General features: G+C 47.2%; 2 protein-coding genes across 2 annotated transcripts; both read left to right on the top strand.

The window, feature by feature from the left end:
- Positions 1-1,044: 1,044 nt before the first annotated feature.
- On the top strand, positions 1,045-4,987 carry LOC109766506 (uncharacterized). Its single transcript, XM_020325279.3, is given in 5 exon segments — positions 1,045-1,146; positions 1,912-2,021; positions 2,023-3,161; positions 3,257-3,432; positions 4,197-4,987. Coding segments are annotated over 5 exon segments (1,752 nt in total). The 3' UTR covers positions 4,422-4,987.
- A 1,064-nt stretch (positions 4,988-6,051) lies between these two features.
- Positions 6,052-8,726, top strand: LOC109766508 (DNA repair RAD52-like protein 2, chloroplastic). Its single transcript, XM_020325283.4, has 4 exons — positions 6,052-6,402; positions 6,606-6,643; positions 6,872-6,963; positions 8,237-8,726. Exons 1-4 carry the CDS (start codon positions 6,119-6,121, stop codon positions 8,381-8,383), a joined length of 561 nt encoding a protein of 186 aa, XP_020180872.1. The 5' UTR covers positions 6,052-6,118; the 3' UTR covers positions 8,384-8,726.
- Positions 8,727-12,719: the final 3,993 nt, after the last annotated feature.

Consider the following 12,719-nt stretch of genomic DNA (forward strand, 5'->3'; position numbering starts at 1 on the left):
TCCTATATTGGAGTTGAGTAGTTGCTTGAGGTTTTGCGCCCACTTGTACAGTTTGAACGGGCCATGGTGTTGTTCACTTTCTGGAGGAGCTGGCATAACCGAAATGAAGTAGTACATGAGAAAGCCCCTGCACCGATGCATGTGTCCTGCCGATTCCTTTGCAGCTACTTGGCTTCGATGATTGCTATCGCCTAAAATTCCATTTGTGATCAGTGAAAGGCAAAGCATTAATATCATATGCCCCGCTAGCCAAGAGTTCACATGAAATACCAAAACCAAAGTCTTCGGTGAGGTGGTTCCCACCTCCGTCAGGATGGCTGAAGCTTAATACCGACGGATCTAGGGATGATGGCAAAACAGGAGCTGGCAGGGTTCTTCAGGATACAAATGGCACAATCATTTATTCTTCCTACATGGAATTACTTAACTTCATAGATGGCCTTGAAGCAGAATTAAGTGCGTGCATGGAGGGATTGTCTCTCGCTATCCAACGTAAAGATCTTCCCATTATTGTTGAGATGGATTCACTATCAGCGGTGAACATTTTATGTGACAATGACATAAGAGAGCATCTCCAGCCGCGCCCCAACAGGCCCCCCAGGCGCATTTTTACGCGCCAGCACCGAAAAAAACCCCACTCGCGCCCCCAAGACGCCGAAAGCCGCCGACTCGGGCCGGTTTTTGGCCCGGCGATCGCAGGCCGAACCCAGCGCACTGGAGGCCGCTCGGGGGCTCCGGCGCAAGGGAAAAACACGCCTGGGCCACACTATCAGGCGAAAAGTTAAGCCAATCGTCCAGATTCGCCCCCCCCCCCCCCCCCCCCCCCCCCGCGCTCGGCCACCACCTTGCCGATCCCGGCACCGCCCACCGCCCAGCACCGCTTGATAGGCCATTCCTCGCCGGAAAAGAGAGAAGGTTTCGCCGCGGCAGCCTTCCCACCACCGTCCGGGCGAGTTTTCCGGCGCTCCGGCCGCGCGGGGCGGTATACCGGTGGGTGTGCGCCCACCAAACCCGCCAGGTGTTCGGCGTTTTGTTTGCTCGGCGATGTACTTGGACGACGAGAAGCGCTCGCGGCGCTGCTGTAGGAGGAAGCCGATGCCGACGTCCAGGACGAGGAACACCTCATGGTCCTCGCCGCCCTCGCCGGTCTGCTCGCGAGCAATGAAAAGCCGCGGCGAGGTGGCTCGGCGCCTGGGCAGCTGAAAGCAAAGAACCGACATCATCTGGAAGGCTATTGCATGCTCTACTCCGACTACTTCGCCGCCCTCCACTGCACGGCGACAAAGTGTTTCGGCGCCGTTATCGGATGAGCCGAAAGCCGTTATGTGATAAAAAAATTACTTATGTTGAATTCACGCCGAACCACGGCAAATATGGGCCGATTCGCGCCGATACCGGGCCATTTTTTGCCGTAAGTGGGCCGAAAAGTGGCGCCTGGGGCCGGCGGCTGGGTACCCAACCGCCCCCAGAGCCGATTATACCGCCGGCTCGATGCTCTAAACAGGTTGGTCTATGCATTTTTGGTGGGAGAGATAAAGCTTCTAAAGTCGCTTCGTATGACTCGTGTTATTCATACCAACCGTGAACACAATATAGTTAGTGAATTTTTAGCTAAGTTTGAACTCAGAGTAGAACTGTTGTCTGATTAGGCTCGGGCCTCCCAAAAGTTATTATTGAATCATGTAAGGAAGATTGTATGGTTGATGGTTGAGTAATACTCGGTTTGAAATTGCTTGCCGCAGAAATATATAACAATGAATGTATTTAGAACTAAAATACGTCTAGATACATCCATTTTCCCAACAAGTATTTTCGAAAGGAGGAAGTATAAGTTTTTACTAAAAAAGGAACGCAGGTTTAAGAAAGGATTTATTACATGATAAGGATTGCTAAGAAACGCAAAGCGATTAGACACGCGTTCCTTCCTTCGTTGGTTGGCTGGAGGCTGTCAACTTGTCTAGCAGTGAGGCGATCCCAGCCTGCCCGACCGGCGACTCCTCCCCGTCTCTCCCCCATGCTGCCGCCGCCGCCGCCTCCTCCCGCCGTTCCTGCCACCAGCGCCGCCGCGGCCTATGCGTCTCTCGCCGCCATTGCGAGCTCCGTCGAGGGCCTCGCCTCCTTCAACGAGGTGCTCGTCGAGTTCCTCGACGAGTGGCGCGAATTCCACCTCGACGCCAACTCCATCGCCGCCGCCCTGCCCCCGCTCGCCGACGACGATGCCGACCCCGACCCCAAGCCCAGCCCCGTGGGACAGCTCGGGGCCCTCCTCGGCCAGTGGAACCCCGTCCTCCCCGCCGCCGCCGCCTCCCCCCTCGCCGCCGACCGCGTAGCGGAGGGATCCAACCCTAGATTACCCGACCGCGGCGCCGAGCGCCGCGAGCACAGTCCCGTGCCTCAGGACCCCCTCCACCAGCGGGACGAATCCATCCCTAAACCCGACCCGGTGGTCGAGCGCCGCGAGCGCAATCCCCTGCCTGCGCCCCAGCCGCACACCTCCGCCGCCGCCGCCGCCGCCGGGTTCCCGGTCGCCGACCCCGTCCCGGAGCCCGAGCCGAAACCCGTCCTCCCGGCCGAGGTCGGGCCCGTTCGCGCGCCCAAGCCCGCACCCAAGCCCGCCCCCGGCCGCGAGCGCAGGGCCAGCGAGCAGGAGGCGGAGATGCTGGGGGGCATCTGCGAGCAGATGGGGTCGCGGTCGCTGCGCGGCTTCGTCACCACCCACCTGCGGGACCGCGCCTGGCTGCGCCGCGTGGGCCCGGCCGCGCTGCGCCGCGCCCCGGACCCCGCCGTGCTCGTGATCCGCGCCGTCAGCCGCAGCTACATCTGCGCCGAGAGCGAGAACGCCGAGACCGCCTGCGTGCTCCTGCTGGAGCTCTACGTGCGCGCGGGCTGCCCCCGCCGGCCGGAGGGGGAGGGGGAGGCCGAGGTGCGGGCCGAGGCGCGCGTGTCCGCGCTGTCGTGGCGCAGCCGAATCGTGCGGGAGAAGGGCCGGGTCGCCGACGCCAGCGCCAGGGACGCCCGCGGCCTCATCCTCCTCATGGCCGCCTTCGGTGTGCCCCTCGAGTTCCCTCTGCAGGAGCTCTACCAGCTGCTGCTTGCCGGTGGCTGCTTGACCTGCGTCGACGTGCTCAGATGCTCCCAGCCCTTCATGAAGAAGCTGCGTGGTGAGGGCACCATTACCACACCTTTTGCTTCGGCAATTCGGCACCGCCTAATTATCCCTGCTTCCTGACTAATCAAGACTGTTCTTGTGTTGCAGATGTTGTTGCTGATATGCTGAACAGGGGAAGTTATCGTGAAGCGATTGGTGTGATCCTTGCATTTGACCTGCAGGAGGCATTCCCGCTCGATGGCGTACTGTCTTACATCGTTGACAAGGTTGTGCGCAATAGGAAGGAGCAAGAGAGCGAGGTGGAGTGTGATTTGGCGGGATCGGTATGTTTGTCGTTTTATCATGCAATCAGTTTATCACTGCTGAATAGAGAGTTAACTGTTGTATGTGGTCAGAAGGATTTAATGACTGACCTGGCAAATTCTTTCCACTATTGCGTAGAGTCGATAGCCGTTATAGATGTCAGATATAATCTTTCAACACCTTCGTATGTCGCGATATATTCGATAACTGCTATTTCAGATGTTACATATAATTTTCAGCACCTTCTTTATGTTGTGATATATTCAGTAACCTTGTATGATATGTTAAATATAGTCTTCAGCACCTTCTGTATATCGTGATAACACGATATATTCGATAACCATTATGTATCCTGTGCTATATTTAATCGTTGCGATATATTCTAGAACCATTATATATCCTGTGCTATATTTAATGACTGACATGGCAAATTCTTTCCACTATTGCGTTGATTGGATAACTGTTATAGATGTCAGATATAATCTTCAACACCTTCATATGTCACGATATATTCAATAACTGTTATATCCTATGTTACATTTAATCTTCAGAACCTTCTGCATCTTGCGATATATTCGATAAGCATTTTATGATATGTTAAATATATTCTTCACCACCTTCTATATATCGTGATATATTCGTTAACGATTATATATCCTTATGCACGTCTATGTCGCGATATATTTGATATCCATTATTAATGCTATCATGTATTTAATCATAAACACATTCCATCTTAAATGCTTCATCTCTAATGAGCACATCCTGCTTGTTTTCTGTGCAGAAAAAACGTGATGAAGAGGAGTTGCTTCTTTGGAGATCAATATCGAAATATGTGGAGGAGCGCACACCATGTTTTTCAGAAATGTCTTGTCCCAGTTTGGCTGAGAGGATTAAGGTGCTAGAAGAACGCGTCGGAAAGCCAAACCAAACCTTTCTGAGTGAAGAGAGTCGCGAACCAAGCTTTTCCGAGCGAAGAGAGCCAAACCAAGCCTTTCTAATGATCTAACATAAATCATGAACTGCAGAAGTAACGCCGCTACGAGCGAGGAGAGCTTAACATACCAGTTCTGCAGTTCAAATACTGCAGCTCTACGAATTTTGACATGGATCCAGCCGTACTGTACCGTATGGACTAGTAGGAAGTCTTTCTGGGCTCCTCAAGTATCCATTATACACCTGATAGAATTATACTCAGCCTAGTAAGGCACACAGTATGACAATATGTTGTGGTTGAACTTAAACCTGCTTGTAGCAACCTTGGCCTGTTTCCCCCAAACAGCAAGCTCGGTAATATTTCCATGTTTGGAAGGGATGGATTTTGGGGATTGTTCTGAATCCCGCATCATCCTTCCATTCCCACCCCTTTCAGAACATCCGTTTGAGACTCTGTGTGGTGGCCTGTTTTGAAAGCTCACATTTACTTTGGCCCAAGATGAATGAATCATGAAATCTCTAGTCAATTCATTCCGTGATGTCGAGTTATAGTTTCTGTAATCTTTTTTATTAAATTGTTCTAGTATTTGGCCATGCTTTTGTGGAATTCACTCAAGATGGGTTTTGTTGAACATGGTATATCTTGGTTTGCCTGTTGTATGCAGCATCACAAAATTTGGTCACTAAAAATGCCAAAATTGCCTTTCGGTCTGTAGAGGAGGAAATGGGGTGTGCGCATTCCTAAGGCATAATCATGACATGTTTTCCTTGTGATTCTTTGCACTTGGTACAGTGTTGGGTGAACGTCTAGGCAGAGCTTCAGGAAATGAACTTGCTTGATGGAGCACTTTATAAAACTTGCTTCTTACAGTTCTTTTCTCCCTACTAATCTCCTTTTGTTTTTATTTCTTGGTATTATCTACTCCCTTGTCCAGAATTACTTGTTGTAGAAATGGATGTATCTAGACGTATTTTTAGTTCTAGGTACATACATTTGTATCCATTTCTGCGACAAGTAATCCGGGACGGACGGAGAGAGTATTATATTATATATGGGGAACGTCGAGTTCTAGGTTGTAAAAATATTTGTATTAACTTCCTGTATGGTTTGACCCTGCTCTCTATCAGTTTAATTGGCTTTTGTTTCCACCACGGCGCATCTTGTTCTGTGCAGCATGGAGTGCAACCACAGAAGATGACTATAGGCCTTCACCAAATATATCAAACCTACCTTTTCGTGTGCAACTAGTGCACATGTAGGATGTTGCCTTTGTGATTCTTGGCACTTGTGCTATCTGCATAGTTTGAACTTTGAAGAGATGGCTGCATTTCTTTCTCACAAGTTCTTCCTTGTTTGGACGCTCGATTGGAATTTTTTTAAGCATTTTAGAGCCAGCCGTGTGAATCCCCCGCAAAAAAGAAGAAGATTGTAAATAGTACTCCCTCCGTCCAAAAAAGCTTGTCCCAAGCTTGTTTTTCAAATAGATGTAGATACATCTATTTGAGGGACAAGTTTTTTCGGACCGAGGGAGTTGATCTGGCGTAGGTCATGGATACTTTGACCGGCTGGCGTGGCGAGTTGACCTCTGCCACATCGGATGATGATAGTCACACGTAGGATAACATTTTTTTTTAACTTTTCCACGTATAGCTGGCTGAATCGAATACTACTAGATGCAACCACTTCGATCGTCACTGTGATCCCACCACCTACCTACCTACCTCCTGCTGCCACCTTCCTCCGCTCCGCTCCGCTCCGATCCGATCCCCATGGAAGCCACCGCCGCCTGCTCGGCCTCCCTCGCCTCCTCGCCGCTCCCCCACCGCCGCAGCCGCGTGCGCGTGGTCGTCGCGGCGGCCCGACGGAAGGGGCCGTCGGGCGCGGTGGCCGCGGCGGCCTCCACGGGCAACTACGTGGTGCCGCTGGACGCCGCGCCGTCGGGGATCACGCGGCCGCTCGTCGAGATCCTGCGCGACCTCAACAAGCGCGTCCCGGAGACCATCGTCCTCCCCGCCTCCCGCCGCGCCTCCGCCTCCGACCCCGTCATCCCATGGTACTTTGCTCCACCTGCCCGTGTCGTGTGCTAGCTCGAGATCCAGTCGAATGCGCGTGTCATCCCACACATCTCACTGCGAAACTCAGGCCGATCCACCAACCCATAGGCCGGAGCGCACGGATCCTCGTACCCTCTCTCTCACCGCGCGCATTCTCCTGGATCTCTGACCACTCACGGATTTCCATTTCTCTGTCTGTCAGGTACCATGCCAACCGGATGCTCAGCTTCTACGCCCCCGGTGAGCCTCCCCCCCATTTGCCCAATTCCAAAACTGCTCACATATGGTTTGTGATCTCATCCGAGTGGGTCGATTCATGCTAATTTGTGTATTTATGGCTTCTACTACTTGTATATCTAATCTGAGCAGTTGATTTCACGTATATATAGCGTTTCTACTAGAAATATGATGATCGGCGTGCTAACCGTTTGCTCTTTATGGTGTTCTTGGATTATGCCCTGTTTCCAGGCTGGTGTGGAGAGGTCCGTGATGTTATTTACAATGACAATGGAAAGGTGACCGTGGTGTATCGTGTCACAATACGAGGAATAGATGGAGAGGTACCTAACTACTGTCTCTTGTTCGTGATGACGGTCAACATATCGCAAAGCTAACATCATATGAATTAGTTTATTAATGGGTCAGTCAATCATCAAGCTCCTAATTTTATAAATCTCTTATAGTTCAGGATTCAACCTTACAAGGCATACATGCATTGGAAGAGCTATTAAGACTTCAAGTTGCTAGCATTGGAACAAATCTCCTAGAAAATATCAAATTTCAGAAATTCACTTGGTTGGCAGAATCATTGTTTAGGTTGGCCTGTAAACCGGATGACTTGGGTAGCGTTGGGACAAATTCAGATACATTTGTGAGTTCACCCCATATGCTTGTGGCATCCAATGTCAAGTTGCAGGAGCCCCTGCCTATCTGTCTCTGCCCATCCAAGGCGTAAATCAATTATTTTCTGTTTGTTCCAGGCATTAGCTATAACTTGGAACCGACTACAGCTGTCATTTCCCAGCTGTGTCTGTATCCAAAGTACAGAGTATATGCTCCCCTGCTTCACCAAACAGATATTATTTCAGTTTATGAATCCAGTTTGCTGTTATACTATTAATTAGAGAGGAGATAAATGACATTTTCAACTTTCAGCGTGTTAATCGGGTTCATAACCACAATGTGCAATTCAAATCAGCACTACACGGCTAATAATCCATAACCACAATTGCACCCGTTAGTATCTACTCCCTCCGTTCGGAATTACTTGTCACCAAAATGGATGTATCTAGAACTAAAATACATCTAGATACATCCATTTCAATGACGAGTATTTCCGAACGGAGGGAGTATTAATGAATTCAGGTTCTACCCTCGTGATCTGAAGTCTCTGTGGAGACATTGTAGTATAGTACTCTGTTTACATTTTTCTCGTAATGAGTGTGTTTACCTTGTGATGTTTCAAACTGATTATTTCCACATACAAACTTCACTTCCAGTTTTCCCCCAAAAGAAATATGGGTTCAGTTACATAAGCAGACATACTTTGCAAGTTTGCCTGGTTGTGCAGGCAGCAAACCAGATGCAGTCACCTGCATTTTTGTTGTTGTATATTGCCTTTGCTGTTGTGTACTATCTATTTATGAAAACTCCTGTGATTAATAACACTTGCAAACATACATAGCAGTGTGGCAACTTCTTGAGTCAAGAAAAGCGCAGCTATGGACAATATCTATATCTAACATTGAAACAGCACTTATTTCTAAAAAATTCAACAACGAACAAAGTCAATGTTTGGTAATCTTCACTGGAACTCTGCTTTCGTCTGTGCAGGTTCATCGGGAGGCTGCTGGAACAGCATCACTGAGCGACGCACGGCTCGACGACCCCGTGGCGGCCGCGGAAGAGGCGGCGTTCTGCAAGGCCTGCGCGAGGTTCGGCTTCGGGCTGTACCTGTACCACGAAGACGAGGTGCTGTGAAGGACGTCATCATATCTTGTCTCACCCTATCCATGTTCAGAAGGTCAGACGCCAAGCTTGGCAGAGCTTGTATGTAGCGCTGCAAGATATCACCCCACATGTACCATTCACGATGAGCTGTAAATATGAGGCGTATCTTGTTTACATTTGTGTTTGTTGGCACATCAGTTGTTGTAATCTCTGTGTGATAAGAGTGTCACTCGTTTCCTAAAGTGATAATTTCAGTTGCATTTGGTACAAATACAGCATGACCCAGTTCAGTTGTTAGGATTGAAACCATTACTTCCATCAGAACATTTGAACAACTTATGTAATGGAAACTCCTGATCTTTGTGCTTGCTTAGATCACTGCATTGTACTACCTCTGTTCCTAAAATATAAGTCGTTTTTGCAGTTCAGTTTAAACTGCAAAAACGTCTTATATTTAGGAACAGAGGTAATACCTACTACTTAGAGATCTGAATAGAGTTGCCCACAATTGTGCTCAACGGGTTCTAAACAAAAAAAAATGGTGAACCTGTTTTCGTGTATCAAACTAGCTCACAGGCAAAGCAGATGTCATTCTCTAGCTGCACTTTCTGATCTGGTTTGCTCGGATTTTGTAATCCATGTTGTATCTGGTTTGCCCAGACTCTGTAATTCATTAAGTAAATATAGATGAGTTTGATTACTTAAACTTCAAAGAAGTGGGCGTAGTACATATGCGCAATTAAAATGCATATGGAAACAACTGCAATAGCATAATATATACACTTAATTAACTAGATGAGTACCTAAAGTATATGCAATGTTAGAGCTTCATCGCATGTTCATTATTTCTACTCTTCATTTCATATAGGGTCGGATACGCATTATAAAAGGTTTTTCATGTAATAAAGAAAGAAATGAAAAATATTTTTTGTTTGTTTGTGATCAGTAACTAAAATTGAGTTTTAGTCAAAGTTAAATGTCAATGAAAATGGCATGATACATATATACAATAAGATGTGGTTGCCGAGAACTACTTTTACGAGCTTATCGAATAAAGCATGGTCTAGCCAGTGACATGTTGTGTGATGGCAAGATCGTTTCTGCTGAGTTCATGACATGGTGCTTGAAATTATTATATCAAAATAGGTTGAAGATCATTTTATCTCTATGGTTGGAAAAGGCCAAACATGTTTCACAAATCAACATGGTTTTATTCGGGGACTATCACTTTGGCACACTGACGAGGAGTTGGCATCTGCGTTGTCAAATGAAGATATAACGTAATCGATCTCTAATAGTAGTATCACTAGGTTGTCAAGGGTTAAAAGAGCATGAACATATGGACAAATTATTCCAGCTAAAGTATCTAAGCCTCAGGGCCGCGTCCATATCAAAGCTACCACCAAAGATTCGATGCTACATAATCTAGAGGCCCAAGATGTTAAGGAACGTACATAGAAGAGTTGGTACCTGGAATTGTTCATCTCACCGAACTGCAATATCTACCCACTGTAACATTCCACAAGGCACCTAACGGGATCAGGAATATGAGATGCTTACGTGTGATCCCAAGTTTGATATTATCATGAGTTCATTAGATGGTGTGGACAGGCTCGAGGACCTGGGCAGCTTGAATGAACTCAGATTATTGTTGGACAACGACGACGAGGACAAAAGTGTATAAACACAATTAATTTTATCATTCTTGGATGGGTGGGTGGCGGGGGGGGGGGGGGGGGGGGGGGGGAGCATGGCCCCCTTTCCTGGATCATCACTAAACATATTATATTTTTATTCAATTTTTAATATTGTGTACTTTGAAAATATAAACATAAACTTTTCTAAAATTGATATGGATTTAAATAGTTGAACCTATATTAAAAATTATTGTGTAAATATGTATCTTCATTCAAGACCACAAGCACGCACAATTATAGTGTATCTTCATTGTATTTTTGAAATAAACAATTATTAAAAACTGATAATATTGTATTTTTAGAAACTGTTGAACTTTTTAAAAATTATTGTGTAATAATAATAAATACACAAGAAATACATGTTGTTAAGTTTTTAATGCATGACATACATTTTTTTCAATTTTTTAATACAGGTGACATAAACACGCTGTTCAAGTTCATGTTCATTCATTTTGATATACAGGTTGTTAAATTTTTTAATGCATGACAAACATTTTTGAATAACACGTTTACAAATTTTTAATAATCGTGAAACATTTTTCTAAATCCACTAACACTTTCTTTGAATCTTGTGGCAGTTGTAATTTTTCTTAGATTTCTTTTATTTTTCAAATGGGAAAAACCAATACCAAAATGAAAAATGAACATGAACTGGAACGTGTATTCCAAGAAATGCTCATCGTGTTTATGGAAAATGTTCAATGTGTATTAATAAAATATTGTGTAAAATTATTCTTACATTTATACTAACACGCTTAACATGTTAGTACATTTCTAGAATTTATAATTATTACACTCGAGATCTGAAGTCTCTGTGGAGACATTGTAGTATAGCACTCCCTTCGTCCCACAATATTAGACGTTTTTGCGAGCTAACATAGCTTGCAAAAACGTCTTATATTATGGGACAGAGGGAGTACTCTGTTAACATTTTACTATTAATGAGAGTATTTATCTTGTGATGTTTGAAACTGATCATTTCAACATACAAACTCCAGTTCCAGTTTTCCCCAAAAGAAATATGGGCTCTGTTACATAAGCAGCCAGTCTTTGCAAGGTGATCTTGAATTGCCTGGCTGTGCAGGCAGCACATAAGATGCAATCACTGCATTATTGTTGTTGTATATTACGGAAATCTATTTTGGCTCTAGGGAGCACATGCTCCTGCGTGCCAAAAATGGATTTTACAAATGTCACAAAAAATTGAAAAAGATTAGATGTGTTCATTGTGGCAAAGTTCATATTATCTATTAATGCAAACACCTGTGCTCGATATTTTTTTTTTTTGCGGGTGACATCATTGCAAACAGACATAGCATTGTGGCAAAGTTCTTGAGTCAACAAAATCACAGGTACCGACAATATCTAACATCGAAACAGCACTATTTTCTAAAGAATTCCACCACAATCAAAATCGATGTTTGATAATCTTCATCTGAGGCTAAACTCTGCTTTCGTCCATGCAGGTTCATCGGGAGGCCGCTGGAACAGCATCACTGAGCGACGCACGGCTCGACGACCCCGTGGCGGCTGCAGAAGAGGCGGCGTTCTGCAAGGCCTGCGCGAGGCTCGGTTTCGGGCTGTACCTGTACTACGAAGACGAGGTGCTGTGAAGGACGTCATCTCTTCTCTCACCCTATCCACGTTCAGAAGGTCAGATGAACTGTAAATATGAGGCGTATCTTGTTACTTTGTGTTTGTTGGCACATGAGCTGTTGTGATCTCTCTGCGATAAGAGTGCCACTCGTTTTCTGAACAGTAGAGAACCCCTGTGGTAATTCCAGTTACATTTGGTATAAATTAGTACTTCCACCAGAACATTTACAAAGAACTCGTGTAATGGAAGCTCCTGATCTTTGTGCTGGCTCTGATGATTGCAGACTTGCAGTATATCTACTCCTTGTAAACACTGTTAAAATCAGTTAGGGGAAAGCCAAACTGTTTCAACTTGGCGATTTTGTGATGTACTCCCTCCGTCCCAAAATAAGTGTCTTGGACACGCTCCTCTTTGCAATTCAGTATAGTCGCTCGCCGGAGTTGCAACGACAATCGGTCAGGTTGGGAAGAGCTTGGATTGGGCCCACTAGTCAGGCTGACGTGGCGCCGCCAAAGTAACGGCTACGTTGACTAACGTTATCATCAAGTGTGGCCCTGTGAGGTCCACCTATCATTGAAAGAAAAGAGAGAAAGAAAAGAGAGAAGAAGAAAAAAAATCCGATGCTCGTTCACGGCGGTGGCCATTGTTTAGCTATACGCGTACACCAACGGACCAACTTGGATGTTGCTGCTCGCCTCTCGCGCCGCCCGCTGCTGCCCCACCTCACTGCTCGCCGCACCCACTGCTGGTAGCCGCGCCCGCTCCGCGCCGTGCCTCGCTGCTCCCCGCGTCTGTCACGCGTCGTGCCTCACGGCTCGCCGCGTCTGCCGCGCGCTGCGCCCGTTGCCACCGCGCCTCGCCGCTGGCCGCACTCGCTGCTCGCCGCGCCCGCCGCCTGCGACGCCTGCTGCTCGCCGTGCCAGCCGCTGCTGCGGCTCGAGCCGCCATGGCCTCGTCCTGCCCCTGGCCGAGGCAGAGGCCGCCGCCGGCCCCGCTGCCTGCTGCTCACTGCCGCTACTCACCGCGCGTGCTGTTTCTGCGGCTTGAGCCGCCATGGCCTAGTCCCGCTTCC

The sequence above is a fragment of the Aegilops tauschii genome, chromosome 5 (genome assembly GCF_002575655.3).
Source record: "Aegilops tauschii subsp. strangulata cultivar AL8/78 chromosome 5, Aet v6.0, whole genome shotgun sequence".
In the NCBI taxonomy this organism is placed as follows: domain Eukaryota; kingdom Viridiplantae; phylum Streptophyta; class Magnoliopsida; order Poales; family Poaceae; genus Aegilops; species Aegilops tauschii.

Bases quoted from the DNA above. Each gene is read 5' to 3' on its own strand.
- LOC109766508 (XM_020325283.4), top strand. From the start codon at position 6,119: ATGGAAGCCACCGCCGCCTGCTCGGCCTCCCTCGCCTCCTCGCCGCTC. The intron at 6,644-6,871 runs GTGAGCCTCCCC...CCCTGTTTCCAG, and splicing joins GCTCAGCTTCTACGCCCCCG to GCTGGTGTGGAGAGGTCCGT. The intron at 6,964-8,236 runs GTACCTAACTAC...TCGTCTGTGCAG, and splicing joins TACGAGGAATAGATGGAGAG to GTTCATCGGGAGGCTGCTGG.